At 39.5% G+C, this 26,745-nt stretch overlaps 1 protein-coding gene across 2 annotated transcripts; it reads right to left on the reverse strand.

Annotated features, from left to right (window-relative positions):
• Window positions 1-470: 470 nt before the first annotated feature.
• LOC145771817 (guanylate kinase-like) lies at window positions 471-26,745 on the reverse strand. Of its 2 annotated transcripts, XR_014289260.1 has the most exons (7): window positions 26,614-26,745; window positions 26,135-26,277; window positions 15,489-15,617; window positions 14,748-14,838; window positions 12,844-12,929; window positions 7,809-9,427; window positions 4,031-5,646 (listed from the first exon to the last, which is right to left on the reverse strand). XR_014289260.1 is itself a non-coding variant. In XM_082583553.1 (6 exons), exons 1-6 carry the CDS (start codon window positions 26,720-26,722, stop codon window positions 1,070-1,072), a joined length of 924 nt encoding a protein of 307 aa, XP_082439679.1. In that variant the 5' UTR covers window positions 26,723-26,745; the 3' UTR covers window positions 471-1,069. The 2 variants fall into 2 exon arrangements, 1 of the variants encoding a protein (XP_082439679.1); XM_082583553.1 differs by lacking the exons at window positions 4,031-5,646; window positions 7,809-9,427 and adding an exon at window positions 471-1,435.

The raw sequence follows: 26,745 nt of genomic DNA on the forward strand, positions 1-26,745 counted from the left end.
TTAAACATCTTTGCGCAAATACTTCGCATCATACAACGAAGACAAGTAAGTTGTCAGATGAAAGGAATTGTAGAAGTTTACAGAATTGTGTACGAATGTATTACAAACGTGAGCATCTGGTTGCTGTGCGGTGTCGCCTATAGATGGCTATCAAACAAATGCGATTGTAAACACAAGCATGTGAAGTACAAACGGTGGCCATGGGTTCGGTTCCCCATTCAAGCGGTATCATAAGGCCTTGTGTGTTTCTTAAAGCCTAGTTAGTTAGAAAGAGCACTAACAACCCATAACTTCAACCAACCAAGATTACATCAATGATAAACATCTGAAAACTTTAAAGCCGATAAAAAAAAACAGTCATCACCATAATAACAAAATTTATCTTTTCTAGCATCAGCTTCCAGGCGTTCATGAAACAACCAACCAAACCAAGCGACATTTACATCACAATGATTTTGCATCTGTGGCGATAGGTTTGTGTGTTCTGGTTTTAATGGAATTCAAGAGTAAAGCCAATTCCAAACGATGGCATGTTCTTACAAGCCAGCCTTCAAGTTCGTCCGGGTTAGGAGCAAACAATCAAAGTGGAATCTGGATGCACCGAAGGAATTGTGCAAATAATCAAATAAAAAATAGGAAATAAGCAAAATATAACAAATCTTGAGAGAAATGGTTAATCGTGACATGTCGTCACTCATCATGACGTAATCGCTTGAAAAGTCGCCCACTCAAAAGTTTGCTCTATTTCTTTCATAAAAAACGATAAATTGCCAGACACGTAGAAAAACTTTCAAAACCTCAAGTTTTTTCGTTTGCTCGATCAAGCGTGTCGCCAACTGCGTCACAATGCTCAGGTTTGATTTGCATCCAGTAAAACTTGCAACAAAATCTTGATAAAAAATTCAAAAGTAACAAAAATAAAAAATATCCAGATACCTCCCAGAAATAAGTGAAAGCTTCTACGTCGGTTGATGACGACGATTACTACTTCGTCGTCATGTGACCGACAATGGCGACGTGCAGTTTGTGGGTATCGATGGAATCTCGGATTCCTGATCACCAAACCCTTTCATGACACAACACACCAACCATCCCTACCACAAACTGCCGAGTCAGCATTATTAACCGAGTCCAGTCCAAGCACTGCAAACGATTGGTCAGTGATTATCACGTCATTCTTCTCAGCCCGCCGTTTCTCTGCATGGTTAAGTGATTTCGAGTGATCGATCGTATCTATGGCAACCACAGCGGGAGGATCTTCGAGGGCGTTCGGTTTGAGTTTGATTGGGCTTAACGAGATCTCAGTGATGCTCAGGTCCCCAGTAGACTTGGTCATCGGCAAAGGAGTGATGTGATCATCGGGGAGCGGCACCTTGATGATGTCTTTGTCCACGTAATCCCCATTGCCCGACGGTTCCAACACATCCGGGAAGTTCTAAACGAAAGGGCGCGGTTAAACAAGGCAAAGGAATGCGGATAAATACTTGAACATATGATAAAACAATTAACTTTTCGAGGTAATGAGCAATGAGCATATCTGACTAGCAGTGGCGTAGCTAGGGGGGGGGGGACCGCCCCGGGCGGCACGTCTGGGGGCGGCACTTTCAGACTACGATTTTTGATTTTAATTAAATCTGATAAAAAACGCATTTCATTTTTACATGCTTTTTCTTGAAGGGGCGGCAAAATCTGAATCCGCCCCGGGCGGCACATTCCCTAGCAACGCCACTGCTGACTAGACGACTTAGTCTTCTTCCGGTAAACCGAATTGATTTCAGTTACAACCAAAACAAACAATTCCGTTTCGTCGTGAATTTAAAACAAAACTATTTGCCAAACATTCAGGTTTATGAGCGCTCAGCAACCAGCTCAGTGGCCGAGTGGTATCGCCTTCAGCTCCAGTGCTGGTAGATCTGTTCCAGGTCTGGTCGAATCAACGACTTTAAAAAAGCGGTACCGATTGTGTTCTTTCTTGCATAACGTAATGAAAATAAGTCGGATAATAATGTGATGACATCGCAAACCTGATTTAAAATCAAAACTGAGCCCCGTCTCTAAAATACCTTAGCTGTTGTAGAGCGATAATAAATAAAACCACAACATTATTATTACGAGCGCTTGTCGAAATTCATGTTGAATGTGCAGGAATCTGTGTAAGGGCAAAGAAAGCTCCCAGCTGAATTGTATCTGTCGTCACAGTGTACTCTATGTTGTCACAATGGAAGCAGAATGAAACCACTGATACTGTTTCGATCAATTCCTTTTGATCCCAGCATTGTGACAACAACCGTCAGTCGGGCAACGTAACAACAGCTTCAGTGAGATCATACAGTGTATCGTTGTTAACATCATGGTTGACTTGCCACGTCGTTCAGTGGTCAAACGGACAGTATCGCATAAAGCTTGAGCCTCGTCCATTTTATAAAGTGATGCAAAAAACGCGCCACTAGCTGGTAGCAAGCTATCTCACTGCGAACACATTATGCTCATAGCACCATACTCATAGAACATTACTGCCAGAAACCTACAACTATGCCAAGAACAAAGAGGCGTTTACATTGTAAGTCGCTACACTCATGCTGAGCCAGATGTGGGTGGAGCATGTTATGACGTTAGTGTTTTGTCGCTTCTACCTTTTTCTAGACCTCTGCAATGTTTCGCATATATTGTTGTTCCGGTGGTTCGATTGCCCTCTCTAGGGCTTGGAATTTGTGCCAACGTTGTTTTTTCGATATCTCGCATTGTTTTCTGTGACGTGGCCTGCCTGGGGGCCGCAGGCGTTTTACTCATAACTGCTTCTGCCGCAAGCCAAAGGCAGGTCAGCTTTCTTTGTGCTAAAACCAGTATTCGTTGGAATGAGCTGCTGCCGGATGGCTTTTCGTGGTATCATTTTAATGTGAATATATATGAAGTGAACTGCAGACGGGAGCCCAAGGTCTCCTACGAAAAAATAACATGTTTTCACCAAAACAGCCAGTAAATAGAAGTTATAATGTCGCTTATTTTATGATTTCAACCGGACAACACCAATAAACCACATAATATGTTGTTATTTCTTGGTTTGGCTCTGAGGTGAGGATAGTAGGATCACATCAAGCCCCCACTGAAATACGGAGCAAATAAGAAGATCTTTCTTTACCAATTGTTTTTGTTGTGATGGTCAGAATTAAAAAACAAAATGCACTGAACAATTACGAAGTCACACTGTCCTCGCGATGACGTCATAAACGCTTGAACCCCTCGTTCAGCACCTTCTAAATTGGATGAGGATGTCTCAACAATCACAAATATGAACAAAGCATGCTCGGGCCTCAAATAAGTTGGAACTGCAAACTGGGTTGGCTACATATAACAAGCCATCAATCATGTTATATAATATATTCACCAAAAATAATGATGCATTGCGATGTTTACAAAATTATGAGCAAGATTACAATATCCTATACAATACATGGTACACTACAGTGTTATAACAATTTCAATACAAAGTCTGGCACCTCTTACGTGATTGCGGTGTGTACCAACGATGAATTATACAAGAATCGGTATTGAGAAATTGCGGAAAGGACTTTGTGCAAAAGATACAGAAACGGGGGGATAACAAGTGAAAAAAACATCTGGGCCGAATCGCCGCCACTGCCCAAGGGTGGTAAAGAGCCCCTGAACCCTTGGAGTGGCGACAAAGGTTCAAACGAAAAAGAAAAAATTATATAGAAGAACCAAAAAGCTACCAATGTTGTGTTGCAAACGAATGGAGAGTCAACGATTTTGTCCCTGGGGCTCACGACGAATGCAAACAACGTGAATGTCCAGAAAGAAACTTTTAAATACTCCACCCATACATTGCTTACTGTACATTGCGAACTACGATATACATCACATATGTACAACTCCACGCAAAGCGTAAAATGTTAGCAGATATGCCACAACGAGCAGTGACCAACGGTATCAGCCTCAGGGGTCGCAGCAACTGCTTGTTATGCAAGAAAGTCGTTTACCAGATGTACTCGTCACAGTTCGGAATGGCCCGTTTCGGTGAGTCCAATTCGGTGATTTTTTCAATTTTTTTTTTTTAATCATCGGGTACCGTAGCCTAAGTATTATTGCCGTTTTAGGGTTAGGGTTAGGGGTTAGAGGTTAGGAACTCACCGAATCGGACTCACCGAATCCGACACAGAATAGTAGCACACCCTCACAGTTAGGCTACCCGTTAGATGTTGCCATAAGACGGATCAGCGGATGGAAGATTTAACCAACACTGTGCCAACAAATTTATAAGTCGTTTTACATCAGCACGCCTGCAGACGTTAAATCAATTCAAAATAACTGGTTTGTTAGCCTCAGCTGGAGCGTGGATTATTTCAACATTTGAAATAGCGGCACGATATTGAAGCAATCAGCAATCTCCATTTAAAAATCTTCAAATCTCATGTTATTATGGAAGTATTTACCAATCTTTATAATGACACCACAGGTTAAGTCGTAATCCAACAATTAATCTGCATGAGTGGACAGGCAATGATCTAAAAAACACTTATCTTGCGATAACGGAAAATTAAAAACCCAGACAGCAAAATTCGTCATTTTTACATGATACTTACATAGTTACTTTGATTCAATGTAAAAATACAAATTTTTCGGTCCTGGGGATTGAGTTTGAACTTTGATTAAACGTGAGAAATCAATTTGCTTTAAAACAATAAATAAGCCTCTTCGACAACCAATATTGAACGGTGAAGCCTTCCTCGTGTACGTAATATCATTTTGTGCAAGATATTGTTTATACAGACATTTGTTAGGCTGATGTTTTTCTTATGCGATGGACATGGAACGAAATGGAGAAAAAGCGGCAACGACAACCGTTACATTGGAAACAATCGGCCACATCCTCTGGATGGGACAAACAGAAATTGGATGATGATGATGATGTAGCTCTTGTCTCTTCAACAATGAGCCAAGTAAGAATACATATAAAACACCGCACAATGGATGCAACTACACGCATTTCATGACACAAATATATACAAAGACTCTGAAATAATCTTGACTTAGTGCATGGAGGCACCGTATTGAACTTTAATCTATCATATCTTGTCAGATACCAGGCGGCAACGACGACAACGCAATCCTACAAGTCTTAAACGTGTTCTTTTACGTCATACGGTATGTGACGTCATGGTAGGATATGATATCACACACAGCAGATCATTTTTAACAAATTGCTTCTCACATTTATTGAGTGCATCCAAGGAAAAAATCCTTAATCAGTGTATTGCATCCTATGATATCTCGTCAGATGTTCAACACGTCACGATATCGATATGAATGTATACAACACAGATAAGAATAAACCACAACAACATTGTTAACCGAATATGTACCTCGCAAACTTCACTATTACACCACTTGATTAGATTGTTACATGACAAAAACAACAGATTGCATCATGACATGGGAAGATTACAAAATCAAACTGGTGGCGTTGACCTAGCAACCGGGCATGCGCAGTGGGGGGTCACTGGTCAGCAAACATCGTTTGGCGCCATTTATGAAGTTGTTACAGCAAACGACTTCCCACCCAGACAGGTGCATGCAGTAGTACCATCTACTCATCACCCCATGAACAGATACAGCATAGGCACCTAACTATTTTTTTGGCCGTGGGGGCGAAAGCGTGTTTCATCAGCAGCAACGTAAATTCAGCGAAATGTCACGCAGATGGATGACGTAATTACAGTATGTCGTCACACTAGGATTGCTTTTATTGACACACTCGGAGTTATCGCTACGTTCGATCTACCGTTAATTATTATAAACAAAACTCGACCAAAACACATGCTATGCGTCTGCGTTGGCTAGCGGTTGATGGACTGCGACTCTTTAAGCTAAGCACAACATAAAGTTTAGCAACGAACTAGATTTATTAGCATGAAACAAGAGACGAAAAGGTTTACTAAAAGGTATATATACTGTAAATGGAATGAAAATACTAACTTGATCATACGATTGAAAATATACCTGTTGAAAGTAAAATCACTCATGTTTACATCAATTCAACAGCGAACAGCACGTCACCTTGAATAAATTTAAAAGTTTCTGACATCCGTAAACAACCCTTGAAAACTAGTTACGGAGAGACGTTTGACTAAGTTTTCGACTTGACATTGCTCCCTTTTCACTACAATATCGCAACTTATCATTGACCAGCTTTCAAGTTTCAATTGGCTGTAATACGCCCGTTTTCGTGTTGCAGATGAAACAAAAAATGCGCATATTTCCCGCCTTTGATCGGGTTTCTATGGCAACGGTCGTGTGTGCGCCATGCAGTTTGCGTGAGTCCGTTACTGCGTTGATTATGCCACGTGTGCGCAATGCGGTTTGTACCAGCCCTTGTTACGTTGGTTAGTGGTTACCTCGGGCCGAGACTTCAAGTTCATTTTCACAGCAAGCGATTCACTGCCGCGACAATTCTCTGCAGAGGTTTCGACTTTCGAAAGCGACATCGCGTCTGTTTGCAAGCGCATTAAGCTAAAGGCACGCTGCATCAACGTAGCAAATTATGTTGTTTTTGGGTGCATTCAACATGTGATGACATTGAATCGACCCAAAATAGTAGATTTTTGCTATGTCTCAGGCAGCAAAATCAGTCACTTTTACATTGATTTAACGTCTGCAGACGTTTTTTTTGTTTGTCGTATCCAGGCTTACACCTGGTGGTTGAAGATTTAGATTAAGTGGACGGGAAGGCAAGGAAGCCAATCTTCATGTCCACCTTCAGGCATGCCTTTAAGTGTCCTGCCAAAGACACAGCTGCATGCTCATGAGCGGTGTCGAACCGGCGCCCTTTCGATTGCCGTTCCATCGCTCTCACCACTCGGCAATGCAGCCGACTGCAGACGTTAAATCAATGTGAAAATGACAGATTTTTTTTGTCTGGGGTGGGATTGTAGCATCGCCACTCGTTCTAGTGATTACACTGGTCTTCAAAAAAAGAATTTTTTTTTTGCTCCATGAACTTTGATGACTGATTTAGAGTAATTTTGGGGTGCTGAATCCGAATCTGACCTCAGATTTATCCTATCACGTCAAGTTTGTGAAATATGATAACAACAAATTGCTACTTTCGTCAAAAGTGGAAGATTTGGCGTTGCGTTTACCACCAACATATGCAGTGCTGTAACGAAAGGTTAGTGTTAGACAGGCCAAAACAGTCTAAATATGGTTACTGAACAAGCATTGCCATAGACTTGCTTAAATCTTTGTGGTTTTATGCAAAACATTGACGGGGGGAGGGGGTCAGTTACACTTATAGCCTCCCTTTTAGCTTGTTATTACTGCCTTGTTAATAATGTTGCTTAGAAAACAAATTGGTATCAAAATTATAACTGGTAGGTGTATTTCAGCTACTTATGCACCACATGGCCTAGATTTCTGGATCTTGCACAATGTGTATGTGCAATAAACGCAACGTCAAATCTTCCACTTTTGACAAAAGTAACAATATGCTGTTATCATATCTCACAAACCTGACGTGATAGCATAAATCTGAGGTCATATTCGGATTCAGTACCCCAAAATTACTCTAAATCAGTTTTCAAAGTTCACAGAGCAAAAATCGTGTAGACCAGTGTTATTTATCGCGAAGCTGTTGCGGTTTGCATTTAAAAATGTTTTCTTGCTGCCGATCGCTAGTTCATCTATTGTTTTATGTATCAATGCAGCATAAAAAGTTGCTCCCACGCAGAAATATGCGTGGGGGCCTGGCCCCCACGGCTTAGGCGCCTATGAGATACAGGATACGTTCATACATAGTTTGAGTAATTATAACATATATATCAACGTTAAAACAAACACTTTTTCGTACACACAAACTATACAAATTACAAGCTACCACGAATAATGCGGCAAAGACATGCAGGAGAGAAAAACAAAACAGCAAAATCTGTCATTTTTAAATTGGTTCAATGTCTGCAGTCGTTGAATCAATCTAAAAACGACGGGTTTTGCTGTCTGGAAAGTTCCAAAAAGTAAAAACTTTCCCAAGGAACTCGACAATTTCAAATTCATTCATTTGTGTTTCATGGGATCTAAATAAAACTGGTTTGACTAAAGCTGACCACCGAACTTGAATGGGACGCGCAGACGGGATTGTTTTTGCAATTTGCAGTGTCATAGATTGCTCGAGGGCGGCGATGAATGCAATGAATGCTATTTGGTTAGAAGCGTAAAAGTAACTGTACCTATTCTTAGAGCAATCGAAGGTCCATTGAAATGCCTTGTCCAAGTGCAGAAGTGCGAAGGAATAAATAACATTTGACCTTAAAATTAAATCGGGTCACAAATCATTTAAATCATATTATTGTAACAACAAATACAATGGATGGTGTATATCAGAGGTGACGAACCTGCGGCCCGTCAAACAATTTTGTGCAGCGCAAAACAACTTGACAATCACTCATGCATTAAAGACAAAAGACATCTCAAAGCTGTTTTATACCTTCACTGGTATTCACCAACTTCACCTTGTATTTTTGGTCGATTCCAATCTATGACGTCACGATTAAAAAGTTGTGTGGCTCGTTAACTCAAGTGTAATTGACAAAGTGGCCCGCGACCGCAAAAAGGTTCGTCACCCCTGGTGTATATGAATGTTCAGTTTTGTACAGTGCAAGATGATCAAGCTACATTCAGCAAGTTACATAAATTTGGCAATCTTTCAACCATTCACGATAGTAAAGCAATGTAGGTCAGCTAGCATCGATGCGACAAGCGGTGGGCTTAGTTAAGAAGTAAGAACCAAGTGAATTTACAAAATCAGTGACACATGATACTGCCAAGTTCTTTCTCTTACTTTAAAGGATTCATATGATTAGATGAGGACTCAAAACACAACAATGCTATTGCTAAAGTAATAAGTTAATTATTATCATAAAACTGTAATTACAACATTATATATTATACAGAATATTTACACCAGTCTATAAATGATGTTTTCAAATGTGAGATAAAATTTGATTTTTAGCATGAAGCACACTCCTCTGAAAAGTTGTATAAAAATAATCAACAAAGAACGTTACAGAAAACGGTGTTTCCTAAATAAAAGACCTGCCAACAGTTTTTGCTCAGTTAAACCACACTGCTTCATTGGAATACCAAAACCTTGAAAGTCATTTTGGAACGAAAAATTTCGCTTCAATATTATATAACATTTAAAATCTTAAAGCGAGAAGAACAATTATAATGAAACAATTTCTACCCATTTCAAACAACAATAAAACTAGCAATAAAAGTTTATAAAGATTGCACAGCGAGATGGGGACGGGGGGATACGTGACGCGATATGGGAGGCTTATGCCGCGTGGAAGTTGACATCATATTATCACATCGATTGATGCTATTTAGCTTCCAGGACGTCATTGCCCAGTTCCTGGATAAGTGAAAAAAGAAAAATTAATATATACTCAAAAAGATCCTTTAAAACAAATTAATGTGAATTGTAGATGGATTTAGCCAACAAGTAACAACACCTCCTTCTATCAGTAAAAGGATTTTCAACGAAAAAGTAAGCAAGTAGCCTATCTCAATTACTTGTATTGCTAATGTGCCTTGCAACACACAGGTGAGCTAGATCAATGTAATTTCAATGTTCTTTTTCTAACAGTTACAACCACCACTATGTTAGGACAGCACAATGCCATACAATGGGGACCTTGGAAATGCCATATACACACGTTTTGGGATTTAAAGTGTTGATGAGATGCAAAAGTTGCATGCACTACAATCTAACATGATAAACATAAAGCCTATGCCACCAATGATGTAGCGAGCATCAAATCAACACAAGATGACGTCACCAACGCATTGCGATGATTGCAACTCGATGGCTGCGATTTTTTTTTCTTGTCAAACGACCAAAAATTCTGCGTTTGTTTGTCGAATAGTAGTATGACGCCACAACAGTCAGATAAGCGTTTGGCCGCGAATTACCACACAAGTTGTGTGGATGTACGTCAGAGTCAGTTCAGTTTTTATTCGCACGCTAGTTGAGTTATTGCAAAGAAGCATCAAGCGCAAATTTGTGTACCTACCGGATAATGGACATGTATAATTGTATATATATAATTGGTTTTGCTCCAGGAAGAGAACTGTTGAAAATGCGAAACTGAGGATTGCAAAACAAAAAGCCCTTAGGCTATACCGCTAGCGTAACCTACTGCGTGACAGAGATTTTTTTTCCTTTGGAATCTCACAAGTATCGCTTAGTACGTAAATGGTTATGCACGTACCATCCGATATCCCTTCTCAGTTTTTCTTTTAAAATATTGGTAGTACCCGCACGTAAACACAGTTAGGAGCGAAATATGCAAGTTACCAAGAAACACCGCAAAGATAAAGCAAAAAATGAACTGCAGATAAAACAAAACGGAACAATACTACGATAATACGAAACAACGGCGTAATGCTACAGCGTTTAAGGTGTGCCGAGATGGCAAACAAGCCTCTTTGTACAACATTGCAACAAACTAAATGCAATCACGTAAAGTAACACAAGAACAAATTAATTAATAACAGTGAAAGGAACGAACATTAGTAACAAGACGATGTCGCAAGGAAATTTGCGTAAGTCGGCACTATTATGATTGCATCACGTGATGTTCCCCCCCCTACCTCGATTGTTGCTCGCTCTGACTTGACGTCCTCTCTTAGTTTTTTCATAAGGCACAGCGTTTGACAAATAATGACGGCGCATGTCGAACGGCATTGCCGCCGAAAGACGCAAAAATCGCAGTCCTGATTGCAACCACAATGAGGTAGGGAACAACAAGTTCATTGCCGGTATGCCTCGGAATGTCATATCGCTGTGCCATCCCCTAAGCTAGCGACTGACTGGGAGTATGTGATCAGAAGGTGATGCTACAACGAACAAGTTACAAGGAAAATGACCAAGGGAAGATACTCATCTGCCATCAAACAATGACACATCCAATGTTAAACATCAACAAGTTTTCTGCAAATTCGATTGATTACCAGTTGAATCAAGTTTCACTGATGCAATTTATGCTGTTCAACATTAGTGCAGGCAATTGCATTCCCACCTCACAGGTACACAACAAACATTAAACAACGATATGCAAGGTATCCATACAAGAAGATGTTGACAACTACCGGAGAACATTCAACACTGCATAGAATAGGTCTATAAACTGAAAAATACGCTTCTCAACAGTTTATTCCTTATAGCAGCAGGGGTGTTCAAATGATTTCTGCCATGATCCAGTACAGCCAAACCTGACAACATGATGATCCACTAAATACGAATAGTAAACATAGTGGACATGTTTTAATTTTTATGGTGCTTTATTTATGTGAACACCTCTGTCTTAACATTTGAACACGAACATTTGAACACCCCTGTCTTACAGGAATCCAATCTCCACCGCTTTTCTTCCAGACGTAACACGAAAGCGTTACAAAAAATCTGAGTAGCAAATATATACAGAAAAAGTACAAACTACTTTTAAGAATATCGCAAGCAAGTTTGCACCCAACTTGCTGCTTAAGTCGAGCATTTAGCAGAAAATTAATTTTGCGGAAAAACGAGCAACTTTGTAAGAATATCTCTCAAATGTTGAGCGTTGATGACAAGAATGCACAAGGGGAAGTTCACAGGGTGAGATGTGAAGGTAACTAAACAACTCGCATCTCTGGCGGAAACACCGGATGTGAATAGTTTACGTTGCATCGGAGCAAACATACTCGCAATGACATCAGTTCACTTGAAGAATAAACCAAGATAATAAAACCCGCACCGAAACATTCACACAACTTTTGTTTGGGTTTTGCGAGCGACAAACATCCAACTTACAGCTTCCTATCCGAAAATGACTCACTGCACGCTCTAAACTTTACAAGGCTCTACCTTCCAACGCAGTTCACCTCTTTCGTTTCTGTCTGGTTAGTCTTCAACAGCCGCACAGCTCCAAACTTATTGGACAATTTCCATTCTGTCGTGTGCCATAACAGACGCGAGATTATATTTACTATTCAAAAGTGCAAATACCAATGCAATAGTGATAGGGAACAATACGTAATGGCTGAATCGAACATTGCCGCTTCCGACGTTCCGAATTGAAAGTTTGGTTCAGTCTTGCTAATTGCCGTTCACCGGCACCTGGCAACACTGGCAAACAATATGTCAAACGACATGCAGCAACTCGCATTTATTATAAATTCAATGATCCACTACCCCATTATCAGCACAGAGCACATAAATAAAAGCATGAAAGCAATCCCTGCTTTGTATGTTCGCATCACTCCGGATGCGCCTATCAAGTAGGCTAAAGCTTTTTTATCAGCAGGCATCTATCAACCGCCTTACATGACACGAACAATGCGGTGGTTGGTTTCAAATATTTGTGCCTAAAAGTGATGACGTCAGCTTACGTGGCAAGACGTGTGTAGACAAGAATGAGTGTTCACGCCGGCATTCGCTAAGACGGTTGTTGAAATTCAACAATAGCAGGATTGCTGCATCCAGCGATTAATTATGATCAGCATGAAAGACAAGTATGTGCAGAAACAGACTTAGCACATTCCGAGTGATCGAGAAGAACTTTTGACGAAAAGAGTACAATGAACGACGGGTCTAAAAAATTTACCACCACATCACAAAGTAGCAAGATGTTGCAATTATACCCAACGCATGCTATGGCGTAACTAGTAACTACGCGTGGTGCAATCCGTCGTGGGATGACTAAGTCTGACATGCTCCACTCAGACAGTGGTTGCAAAGCGTGGGATGCAATGTAAGCTTCCATTAAAGCAACAAATCACAAATCTTACTTTTAGCAAGAAGTCTTCCAACTGTTGGAACGCGCTTTGTAAATCGTCGTTCACTATTATGATGTCGTAAGCACCTGGGGTTTTGCCTGAAAGCAAATCAGCCAATGTCACTCAACAATTAAACATTGACTATGTTTAACAAGTGTCTGTCTGACATAATGGTTCTTCAACCATGAGTAGCGGAGCATTAGATTTGGTCACAAAGTCATTGGTTGCAAGAGAATGCAGGGACACTATGAACATGACAAGATCACAAGTGGACGGCGAAAGTCATTTTAGCAAACATTAAATTTATTTTCAGCAGTGGAAAAAATGGCACACACTGGCCAAAGATCACGGTAAATGAGGTGGAAAGAGTCTCAACTTTATCGGGTTCTGCTGTGGCGCTTCAAATATTTAGCAAAATAAAACTCAAAAAAAAGTTTGGTTGACTGACAATGAAGTCAGTTGGATTCATTGGCACAAGAGGCGGGTGCGAAAATGACCTTTGTGGCTGCTGATTTAGAGAGGGGTCAGATCACTTTGGTACCGTATGTAATCTCAACGTTATTTATACAATATTTGCATTTTTAAGGTTTGTCCTCTAACAAGTATATACAATTTGAATATCCGGACAATTGCCCCCCAGACAACTTCCGCCGGATAATGAATATCAAGAGAATAATAAAATTTAAGCATAACTTGGTGAGGTTTATTCATAGCGCGAAGACGTTTGGACGAAACATCGTTACTCATAGCGCGAAGACGCAACATCGAAGCGAAGATCGAAACATCGTTATTCATAGCGCGAAGACGCAACATCGTTACTCATTACACCGAACAAAGGAAAGGCAGGCGGAAGGATTCCAAGGCCAATATCAGGCAGATGCTGACTTTGCTCTGAAAATTTGTATGCTTCCAGAAGTTCCAGCTCTGGTCTTCATTCGACCAAATGACGTAGTTAGCGCGCTTAAAACACTTTAGGATACTATGCCAAAAGAAGCTGACTCGATCGTAGATTACTTTGAAGATGTCTTCATCGGAAGAAGGCTACGCATCAACAGACAATCACCCCGTTTTCCGATCAGCATGTGGAGCATGCATGATCGTGTAGTGGAAGATCTTCCCCGCACAAACAATTCTTTGAAAGGATGGCATATCCACCTTCAAGCTAACATTATTACATGTCATCTAAAGTTCTAAACGTATGAAAGTTTATGGACTCATTAAAGAGCGAGCAGGCTTTAGCAACGGTAACACTTAACCAAATGGTTGCAGGATTTCCTGCACCATCGCCCAAAAAACCCTATTAAAAATGTTTACTGTCCAGCTCGCATTGCAACCACTGTGGAAGACTATGAAAATCGCAATGTACTTGACTTTTTTAGAGGAATCGCTTATAATTTACATTTCTAGTGGCGATGTTTATATATCGTTCTGTCGCAAACAAGAATCAAACCATTAGCGCTAATAAAAAAAAAACTTTACTGCACTTTTTTATGGAATTGTCTGGGGGCAATTGTGCAGGAGGGCAGTTGTCCGGTGGGCAATTGTCCGCCTGGGTTTTTTTTTTTCGCTGAGACTTTTCGGTCATTTGTCCGAAATGACTTGAAAAAATTCGGTTATTTTTTATTTATTTCGGTCATTTTTAGTCATTTTTGGACATATATAGTCAATTGACTATAAATCAAATATAGTTATTACTATCTGAATCCTTATATTTTTTCGGACATTTTGACCAAATTGACTATATTTTTTTTCGGACATTTTGCTAAAAAATCGGTCGATGACCGATAAATGACCGAAAAAAAAAACAGTTTGTCCGGTGGGTAATTGTCCTAGAACCCACAATTTGAGATGGATGGAGAAATGTATCTCCCAAGCATGAAGAAATTTTCTGATGAGATTCTACTCAAGTAACTCACTATATTTAATGGCGGATACTGCAGTGTCCATGCGTCCTTTCATCGATTCTTCGTTTTCGGTCCCACGAGATAAGAGGCGTTCCTGTAACACCTGCAACAAAGTGTTTAGTAATTTAGCATTAAAAGTGTTTAGTGTTCCAGCAACTGCACATCATTAAATTTTAAGTAGTTGGTTGAACCTGGCACGACAATGAAAGCTGTCCCGTTCCAAAACTATTTTATAAAGACGTGACGTGTTGCGACCGGTTCTACCTTGTCGAATTTGTTTGAGCAAACTTGCTAGTGGTGTCTTAATATTATTGATTCAACATATTTGCATAAAAGACACGAAAACTTAACTTATAAAAATGCTTAATAACGAAACTTGTCTTTACAAGAGTATCAAAAAAAATGACAAACTTGTCTCAATGGAGTAAATTCTAAGTTTAGTGAAAGTTAGGACTCGCAGTGACACAATGACCAGTATTTAAGCTGGGAAATGCACAAAAGTGCATGGGCTTGATTTTCTCCTTCGGCATTTGTGGCTTAAAAACCTACGTGATTCCTTGTAAAGCATGATTGCCTTAAAAAAAATATGGAAAATTAAAAAAAATACCAGGTAATCTCAAAAAAATCTAGAGAAGGCAAATCAGTATTTTGGCATTGAAACGTCAAAGGGATGTGATATCATATTCACTACGGTGCACTAACTTGCTGTTTATTTTTATATAAATAGTTATAAAGTGACAGTAAACACAATACCTCAAGAGAAGGGGAAGTGATGAAAGCATACAATGGATTGATGTCGGTTTTTTTCATAAGTTTTACACCTTGTTCATCAATGTCCAACAAACAGATACGGTTGGACTTCAAAACCTCATTGACAGCCAACTTACTGGAAATATGGAAATCAAGCATTAAATGTTTGCCATGGCTTTCTTTTGGTGTTTGCTTTGCTTGTATCAAGGGTTCACCAGCTTTGGATTTCCTCCACATTTTCGTTGGATGCAACCTTGCTACCTTCAGACTTTAGTGAAGAGTATTCAAAAATTTCAAACAATGCTGCACTTTTGTTTGGCACACGTATTTTCATAAGCTTATCAATTAGAATGATACCAGTTGCTGTATCTCAAAAGGAAGGTTCATCTTATTGTTGAATATCATGCAGCAGTAATAGTCTCATTAGTTATGCATTTGCTAATTTTTATGGCAAATTTTGCCAATTTTGAAATTTTTGCTTTTTCTATTGTGAATGCAACCACTTTGACTGATAGCTTCACCAGAACTAAGGTTTATCAACATAGGCGCCGACTCCGGGGGGGGGGGGAGGGGCGGCGCCCCCCCGTGAATTTAGCTCGGAGTGGCTGCTCCCCGCAAATTATTTAAAAAAAAATCCTAAAGCAAATGTTTCTAAGTTCAAATGTGAGTTAGTTTGACCTTCATTGCGGATCGATCTCAATTAAAGGATCTACTTGTTGCAACAAGAGCGCTGCTCCTCAGATAACAAAAGAAACAGAAGTACGGTAGCTGACAAACGCCAGCATGGTGCCGCTGAAGCATTGTAACAATGATCAGGCCTGGAAAAAATGGGGAATCCGGGAATGACATTCCCGGGAAATTTGTCGGTTCGCGGGAAATTTTTACTGTAAGAATCACGTTACTAACGTCTTTCATTCACCGTCAACCGTCATCGTAATTTGCTGACACATTGCAGTTCCGACACTGATTCGTATCACTGCGTATTTACAATTTCCAACTTGTACATCAGAGCTGAACAAGTTCTTAGCAAAATTGCGCAAATATATTGCAGTAGTCCGCCCGAAAGCGTCGTAAAAAGCATGGGAAGTGTAATTGAAAAAAATTGAAATGTTTGTGGAGAAACAAAAACATCCACAAATAAAAAATAAATAAAGACATTAGCAACGACCTGCTCATTCACTGGAATGGGCCTCACAAAAGCAAGTGTAATAGCATCGTGAAACAGGCTCTTAACCTACATTTCAAAGGAAAACTATGGCATTTTAGTACTAATGATGTTCGCTTGAAAATGTACAAAGTGTCTGCTGTGGTAGATAGACCAAACAACAAGAAATCGTCACCATTTTTTATGTCCTGGTAATGTATTTGTAGTAATTTCGCATGGGCAAAACTTGCTTGCGGTTTCTTTGATTTACAAAAACAGCTGTTTTAGCGTCGTAATTTTGATTTTGTTGTCAAATTAATTAATGCGTTTCGTTATTCTTCGTGTAACCGACTGGTTGTTTTGTTGGTGACAAAAGTAATTTCCCAACGTCTTGTGTTCTCACTCAGCGATACTTGTGCATTCAGCCGTCTGGCCGTTTTTTGTGCTATATGCCTATATCGCTTAATAATTAGTTATGCTATTCATGCACATTGCACAAACTATCAACTCGTTCGAGCATGAAGCATACTGTCAACTTGTCAAGTACGTAACAAGCGGCTCGTGATGTCGTATTGTTTCATGATATTCACATGGTGGTCGGTGAGTCAGTGGATCTAATTTGTAAGCATGCGGCGTCTAATTTATTAAGCCTATTGTTGTTGGCCAATGTATTCCGATCAAAGCGGGCACATCAGGCACAAACAGTGCGCCATGCCTGCTTACGAATAGGATACCAAGATTCTTTATTGGAACTATGAAGCTACAGATGGCCGTCTATATTTTTTGCGTGAGGCTTTTCACCGAAAAACTGTACAATGTGTAATTATGACGTCATTATTGTGATCGTAAGCCGCGGGAAATTTTTTCGCTGAAAAACAGATTCCCGGGAAGCTAAACATTTTTTCCAGCCCTGAACAATGATTGAAAATCGTTTTTCTTGATTTCTTCCGCTTTGTTTTTTCTTGGGAGTGTCAATAACGAGGTGCGGTTTGCTCAGTTTAGTATCTACGCGTATTAAGAGCTAAAGTTTAAAGTGACCAGCATATAATTCGAAGTAGCCTACAGGCCTCGAAATTCGTTTTTGTTGGCGGACAAACGTGTCCGGTCTGAGCAGCTATCTCGGCGGACAAATCAAGTCTCACGGCAGACACGCCAGTTTTAGCCGTCAATCGTCATGCTTAATCACTTTATCTTGATTAATAATTCTTCGCCATTTCAGAACTATAACTACGGTTTTAGAAGGCTTTTTAAAAAATCAGTAAAGTCACTCTGAAAGGCTTTCATCAGACCAACGACTTGCGCTTGAAGAGTCAAAGCGCCGTGTAGCTGGTCAATACGTCACATAACTGATTAACTTCTCCCGAACGAGGTCGTGTGGCTTATTGCGTCACAATACTCTGGGCAGGAGCCGGAAAATTTCTATAATGACGCTACTATTTTCTAACTCTGAAACTCTGTGTGCAAACTCTGAAACTCTGCTGTGCAAAGTTTCACAGGCTTTTTTGTTTAAGTTTATTTTTGCGTGTCATGTGAGCGAAAGTGAATTTTCCTTGGGTCTTTTCTTTCTTACTGTAATACCAAAACTTAACAAATTTTGTTGCATCTTGCTGTAATAGCGTACTCGTATAATCTAATTTAGTAACCAACCTTGCCGTATCATTATTACTCGGAGATCAAAGCCAGATATTGTGACGTAAAACTTGAACTAAATTGCGCGTGATTAGTGTAGAAGTACCTGTACTCCTATCGATTCTTAGCGAAGAATTCACCTTTGTTACGCTGATTCAATGTCATCAATCGTTGAAGCAACGTAAAAATCGAAAGTTTTCCTCCTTAAATTGAAGCTAAGGGATACAGTATTCACATTTTCTAGATGCGCGCTAGAATGCGCTGGAAAATATATTATTGCAATAATTGTTCGTGCTATGCAATGACGATTTGTATCGCTAGTTCCTGTGTTGTTTCTCGGCGGACAAATATGACCGATCTAGATGGTACTTCCCGCGGACATCACATGCTGTGACAGCGGGCATGTCCGCCGTGAATTTCGAGGCGTGAGCCTACATTATAAAGCTTGGTGATATACAATGGCAGATAGACGCAAACAAACATCAATGCTGACAAACAAACATCAGCATTTTGAATGTAAGCAATCAGTCGGCTAGAAAGTTTGCCTTCCCGGCAATTTAAACATCAGCATTTTGAATGAAAGCAATCAGTCCTGGGTATGACGTTAAACTGCATCCTCAATATCAGGAGGAGAGGTAGCACCTTACTCCAGGTCTGGGCCCGTTGGCACCGGAACACGTCCCGCTGGTAGTTCTGGACCTCACTTCTGACATTGATGCCCGTGCCAGGCAGGTTGGCGGCGTAGGCGGATGATAGCTACATGCTACAACGGCTACAATGGCAACATCTTTCAAGAAGGAAAACTTAAGTCAAACCCGGGTTGGCCGAACTCGTTAGTTGTCGTGCAGAAGCATCCGGTCATCAAGACCACTCCGGTCTTTAAATGGAGGTTGGGGGTAAGCAAGGGCATGCTCCCTGTAGAAAAACATGCACCAAAAAATCCTAATGATGAGTGTCAAAAATAGAATGGCCCCCAGTCCCCGGCAGCCCTTAAATGGGCAGGGGGTGCGAAGAATCTCCGGGTTGTCTGACGTTTCTGTTAAAAATTCAGGGATACGACTGGGAAGTCTAAATGTTGGAAGTTTGCGTTGTAGAGGTACTGAGGTGAGTGAAGAGCTGAGAATGAGGAAGGTAGATGTTTGCTGTTTACAGGAAGTCCGATGGAGGAACAAAGGAGCCAGGTTTTTGGGTGTCAAAGGACGGAGATACAAGCTGTGGTGGTCGGGCAATGATATTGGGACCGGAGGAGTTGGGATTTTGGTAAAGGAAGAGCTATATGAAAATGTTGTTGAGGTTCGTAGACAGAGTGACAGAGTAATGGCGATAGTGATGGTGGTCGAGAATGTAGTGATGAGAATAATTTGTGCTTATGCACCACAAAGTGGAAGATCCGATGCAGAAAAAGAAAGGTTTTATGATGAAATGGCCTATGAATGGAGCACAAGAAGTGATCAGGAAATTGTATTGGGTCTTGGGGACTTTAATGGCCACGTTGGCCAACAAATTGATGGGTTTGAAGGTGTTCATGGAGGGTTTGGCGTGGGAGAAAGAAATCGCGATGGAAGGCGACTACTTGAGTTTTGTGATGAAAAGGACCTGTGTGTTGCAAATACCTGGTTTAAGAAAGAGGAAGGAAGAAAAGTGACTTTCAGTGCAGGTGGAAATGAAACCGAAATTGACTTTGGGTTGGTATGCAGGAAAAACAGAAAACTGATCAAAGATGTGAAAGCGATACCATGCGAACTTCAGCATAGGTTGGTGGTTATCGATTTGGACAAGAAAGGTCTGAAGAAAACTGTAAATAAAAAAAGGGTGATCAAAAGAAAAGTTTGGAAGTTAGAAGATGCCGACACAAGAGAAAGGTTTAAAAAGAGAGTTGAAAGTCTTGTTCACAACGATGTGAATGATGTATGGGGATCCTTCAAGAATGGAGTTTTGCAAGCTTGCGATGAAGTTTGTGGGAAAACAAAAGGCAGGATGGATCGAGGAGATACGTGGTGGTGGAATGAAGATGTGAGGGAAGTGATTGGGGAGAAAAAAGTCGCATACAAGGCTTGGTGCAGAAATAGATCAGAAGAAACTAAGCTCAAGTACAAGCAATTGAAAAATCGGGCAAAGAGAATAGTTGCAAAAGCTATGAAGAAAGAAGCTGAGCAGGAATTGACCAAATTAAAAAACAGTCCTAACGAAGTATATAAGTTTATGAAGGTTATGAAGCGGGATGGGAAAGATGTAGATGGTGGACGATGTATTAAAGGAAGGGATGGAAAACTTGGTTTCAGTGAGAAAGATCGTGGAAGAATTTGGAAAGAACATATGGAGATGATAATGAACGAGGAAAACGATTGGGATCAAAATGTGGAAGCCGACGTGGTAGCAGGTCCATTAAAGAGAGTTACTCGAGAGGAGGTAACGCAAGCAATGAAGAAAATGAAATCGGGGAAGGCTCCTGGACTATCTGAAGTCACTGTGGAAATGATACGCGCAAGTGGAGAGACAGGACTGAAAGCAATGCAGGAAATCAGTCAACGTGTGTTAGATGGAAAAGGAATGCCAAATGAATGGAAGATGAGTGTGGTAATACCCATCTTCAAGGGAAAGGGTGATGTAATGGATTGTGGGTCATATAGGGGAATAAAACTGTTGGAGCATGCAATGAAGGTAGTGGAAAGGGTGTTGGAGAATAGAATAAGATCTGTGGTGAAGCTGGACGAGATGCAGTGTGGATTTATGCCTGGGAAGGGAACGACAGATGCTATTTTTATTTTGAGAAGGTTGCAAGAGGAATATCGAGACAAGGGTAAAAACTTGTACATGTGTTTCGTGGACATGGAAAAGGCGTTTGATAGAGTTCCAAGAAGAGTGATGGAATGGGCAATGAGAAAAAAAGTAATGCCAGAAGCTCTCGTGCAAGCCGTAATGGGTCTTTACGACGGTGCAAGGACGAGAGTTCGCGTTGGATCTGCCCTCTCAGACGAGTTTTCGGTGAAGGTTGGTGTACACCAGGGTTCTGTCCTCTCTCCTCTAATCTTTGCCATTGTGATTGATGTGATTACCGAATGTGTAAGAGAAGATTCATTAATGGAGATACTGTACGCCGATGATTTGGTTTTGTTGAGTGACACAATGGAAGATCTGAGAGGGAAATTTGAGAAGTGGAAGGAGTCGTTTGAATGTAAAGGTATGCGTGTGAACATCAAAAAGACAAAGGTCGTAATAAGCGGAACGGAAGGGGAAATCACAATGAGCAAAATTGACCCATGTGGCGTCTGCGGAAGAAGAGTGATGGCAAATTCTGTTACATGTACGAAATGCAAGAAATGGGTGCATGGAAGATGTGCAAAGATGAAGAGAGTGACATGCAGATCTGGAGATGGTTTTGAATGTGAAAGATGCAAGAAGATTGAGGAAGGAATGATTGGTCCTGTTAAAAAGCTGAATGACGAAGTTGAATCAGTAAATGCCTTTTGCTATCTAGGAGATAGATTGAATGCCAGTGGTGGTTGTGAAGCGGCAGTGACTGCAAGAGGAAGGTTTGGTTGGGTGAAATTCAGAGAGTGTCGAGAGTTGTTATGTGGTAGAAGATTTCCGTTGAAAATGAGAGGAAGAATTTATATTAGTTGTGTGAGATCTGCAATGCTGTACGGAAGTGAGACATGGTGCTTACGGGAAAACGAATTGGCGATTTTAAAAAGAACTGAGAGAGCGATGGTGAGAGCAATGTGTGGTGTAAAGCTGATGGACAAAAGGAATACCGAAGAACTTATGAGCTTGCTTGGGTTGAATGAGAGTGTTGATAAGTTGGCAAAAGCGAATGGAGTGAGGTGGTATGGGCATGTTTTGAGAAGGGATGAAGATGATGTTTTGAGAAGAGCGCTGGAGTTGCGAGTGGAGGGTCGTAGAAAACAAGGAAGACCAAAGAAAACATGGAAAAAGCAAGTTGAGGAAGAAAGCAGCAAGGTGGGCTTGACAAGAGAGGACGCGCTAGACAGATCGATGTGGAGGCAGGGTGTGAAGACGATTGCGGCACTTGGAGGTGAATCCGGCCACCCTCGGTAACGGGGACATCGCCGGATTAAAACTGGACTACTACAGTCGGCTAGAAAGTTTGCCTCCCCGGCAATTTTCAAAACCCGGCGCCTATGTTTATCAATTATCATAATGAAGTTGATGCTGCTCTTACCAAGACACAATATAAAAACCAACTTTAGAATATTTAAACTGACAGAAGTAGAGTAGCATCAGAAAAGCTAATCTTCTATCACACAGCCCAAAAAATAAAATAAAAAAAATTGTGTCTGCAATGTAAGATGTGATTTGGGGTATATTGAGGCTGCTGAGTGCTCATTTAAAAATCACATCAGCTTTTTAATAATAATAATAATAACAATGTTTATATAGCGCCACATCCACAGTCAAACTATGCTCCTGTGCGCTGTACATGACAATGGTGATAATTAATACGGTACTTTCAGTCATAATGTTCATTGAAATAGAACGTTTTCAAGCGAGTTTTGAATTCATTTAAATTTTCAGCTTCTTTTACACAAACAGGCAAACAATTCCAGCAACTGGCAGCAACAACTGGGAAGGTGCGAATGCGATTTCCATATTGTGTCTTACATGAAGGGTTGCACAAGAGCAATTGATGTTGAGAACGCAAAGTTCTGGCAGGTTTATAATGAACAAGCAGTGTCCAGATAGTTCGGAGCAAAACCATGGAAAACTTTATAAATTAATAGACATATTTTGAAGCGAATACGATACATACAATACTGGAAGCCAATGCAGGGATTTTAGTATATATAGGAATGATATGCTCACGTTTACATGTTAAAGTAATTAGCCGAGCGGCAGCATTCTGAACTCTTTGAAGACGCAAAATAGTACAATGTGGAATGTTATTTAACAATGAATTTGAATAACCAAGCCTGGATGTTACAAGTGCATGAGTTAAAGTTTTACAAGCATCAACATTTATAAACTGTCTGATGGAACCATATTTCTAAGATGAAAAAAGCAGGATTTAAAAGTGGAACTGACAAAGTTTTCTAAACACAAATGTTGATTTATTGTTACACCAAGCAATTTAATGGAGTTAGAAGAAGAAAGATTGATATTACTGAAGGTAAGGGTCATGTCGTTAAACTTTGAAATACACTGTTTCGGAGAAAATACAATAAACTCACATTTTTCTTGACTCAATTTGAGATATCAACCATACATTTTTGGAATTTTGATTTACTGTAATACAACACAAGAGATTTTTGTATGATATTTTTTTTCATAATATTATATTGGCTTTTTGGCCGAATTTTTTCTTACTGTTACTGTTTTAAAAAGACCTTATGAGCCAATAGTGTTTGAAAATTTGTCATGAACATAGAAGTGATTTTATCTTGTAACATTTGGAAATGTATGACGACACCATGACCATTGGAGTGGCCGACCTATGTTCAGAAGGTACACTAGTCAGAAGGCCCCTTAGCAAGATGGTCCACTGGTCAAGAAAGTCACCTAGACCAGTGCTCTTCAACAGGGGTTCCATGAGTTTTAAGGGTTCCGCGAGGGTTCCCCGTTTATTTAGGGAAATTGATTTCTTGCTTCAGCATTTTGATGCATCATTCCGACTTCTTTAGATCACTGCACCGCATTCACACTCCAAGTAGGCCAGTTTGTTAAACAAGAAGTTGAATGCAGTTAACAACAGAATAAAACATTGATTTATTTATTGGGTCACTTGCTGTTTATTATATGCTGTTATAATATTCAGATCACAGAAGAACCTAAGACGATAGATCAATGGAAATCCAAAAGCCATTCACAACATTCACGAAAAGCATGCAAGCGAAAGTTTGTTCCAGAGTAACGTTTCCCAAATGTGCATGGGAATTTCCTTTTTTCTGTAGAATTGAATGTACTTTTAATTTTAAATCAAATATAGTTATTACTATTTGAAGCCTTTACAAATTGTTTCACCTAACGGATCATCAGAAGGTCTGAAAAAAAACATGTAAACAGTAAAGAATCGATAATTATGAAAAGATATTAAATATTACAACTGTAATTTAATCTGCCAAAAAAAATCTCTAAACCTGTACTTCCTGATAATATATTAAAACTGTAATTTAATTTGCAAAAAAAACCTCTAAACCTGAATTCCTGAAAAGATATTAAATATTGTAACCGTAATCCAAACTGCAGAAAAAAAACTCCAGAATTACTAAGGAAAGCCTCCATCCTCCACGAAAAAGTTTCAATCAATTTGTTCCAATGGAAACCAAGCAACATGATGGCAACATCTATGACATCACAAAGAAGCAAAATGCTCTTGTGATGATCGGCGCAACCTGTAGTAATCTGATCAGAATGAATAAAAATTGTTTTTAAACCTGTAAAAATTAAATGAGATTTATAACCTGTAAAAATCAAATGAAATTTAATTTTTTCAAAATTACACCCTGTAAAAATCCCAAGGAATTGTGATGATGTAACCTCAAGTGTCCTGAACAAATGAAATAAAATCTGTTTATAAACCTGTAAAAATTAAATGAGATTTATAGCCTGTAAAAATCAAATGAAATTTTTAAAAACCTGTGAAAATCAAAAGGAATTTATTTTATTTTGAAGTACTTGAGTTTAAATTTGTTTCTATGACGACATTTGCCGACCAGTTCCGAACGCTTGTTCAAAAGCTGGCCATTCTGAAGGCTGATAGTGGCCACCTTTTGAACAAGCGTTCGGAACTGGTCGGCAAATGTCGTCATAGAAACAAATTTAAACTCAAGTACTTCAAAATAAAATAAATTCCTTTTGATTTTCACAGGTTTTTAAAAATTTCATTTGATTTTTACAGGCTATAAATCTCATTTAATTTTTACAGGTTTATAAACAGATTTTATTTCATTTGTTCAGGACACTTCAGGTTACATCATCACAATTCCTTGGGATTTTTACAGGTTATAAATCTCATTTAATTTTTACAGGTTTAAAAACACTTTTTATTCATTCTGATCAGATTACTACAGGTTGCGCCGATCATCACAAGAGCATTTTGCTTCTTTGTGATGTCATAGATGTTGCCATCATGTTGCTTGGTTTCCATTGGAACAAATTGATTGAAACTTTTTCGTGGAGGATGGAGGCTTTCCTTAGTAATTCTGGAGTTTTTTTTCTGCAGTTTGGATTACGGTTACAATATTTAATATCTTTTCAGGAATTCAGGTTTAGAGGTTTTTTTTGCAAATTAAATTACAGTTTTAATATATTATCAGGAAGTACAGGTTTAGAGATTTTTTTTGGCAGATTAAATTACAGTTGTAATATTTAATATCTTTTCATAATTATCGATTCTTTACTGTTTACATGTTTTTTTTCAGACCTTCTGATGATCCGTTAGGTGAAACAATTTGTAAAGGCTTCAAATAGTAATAACTATATTTGATTTAATTTGCTCTGCTTTGCCTTTTTGCTTGGCATTGAGCACTTTTTGTAGTATTAATAGTTTTCATTGTTTTACTTTTAATTTTATGTGTCAATTCAATTTATTCAAAATGTGTGTTGGCTTGTGTTATCATCGAAGTGAATACAAAGATACTCTACAGTAGGGGGAGTGGGGGACACTCCCACCACTAAGGGGTGCAAGACATGCTTCCAGGGAGTGTGTAGATGATGAAGCATTTACAGCTGTGACTGGGTTACAGCACTTGGTGACTTGGAGAAATTGTGACTGATATCACAGTGGTGCCAACAAGAGGTTAAGAGCCACTGCTTTAAAGCAATCCAATAAGCACGGAATTTAAATATGTGCTTTGTTAACATGCAGATTGCCTATACTTATGTAGTAACTTCTTTTGTAAACAATATCTTGTGTCACTTGCCTTGTTCCATAACGGTTTCCAGAAAATTGCGCATGTTCAATAAATTTTCCTTCATTTATATCAGCTTCCATCTTTTCTATTGTAGTGAAGTAATAATGTTTTCCGTCCTCTTCTCCAGGTCTGGGCTTGCGGGTTGTGTCTGTGGAAATATTATAAAATGATTGTTGGTCCATATTGTGTTCATTTTGTTGTATGGACCTACATGCTTATGTCCGGTGAATGAAAATTTAGGTTAAGGAAACAGAAACAGGAAAACAAGTCAAAGACATATCGACATACTCAATTACTCATGAGTGATGTGGAATTAGAGGTTTCAGAGCATCATACCAGGACTTTTTCCACTCGCCAATGTTGGTCAAGTATATACTTACAGTTAACAAGCACAATCAAACTGTAATGAGACAGTGAAAACATTTTAAGGCTGTGATTGGTTAAGATGTATAGTAAAAACAATCTACCATGTATACCGACTTACGTGAAATGCTGAATCCAAATGTATTTGGATATTTCTTGAATAGCAAATTAACAAGAGTGCTCTTCCCGGCACCAGATGGCCCACTCAAAACGACAGGACGAAGTGTCATGATAAGTGTTATTCCTAATATTT

This window comes from Aplidium turbinatum, chromosome 1 (genome assembly GCF_918807975.1).
Source record: "Aplidium turbinatum chromosome 1, kaAplTurb1.1, whole genome shotgun sequence".
Lineage (NCBI taxonomy): Eukaryota > Metazoa > Chordata > Ascidiacea > Aplousobranchia > Polyclinidae > Aplidium > Aplidium turbinatum.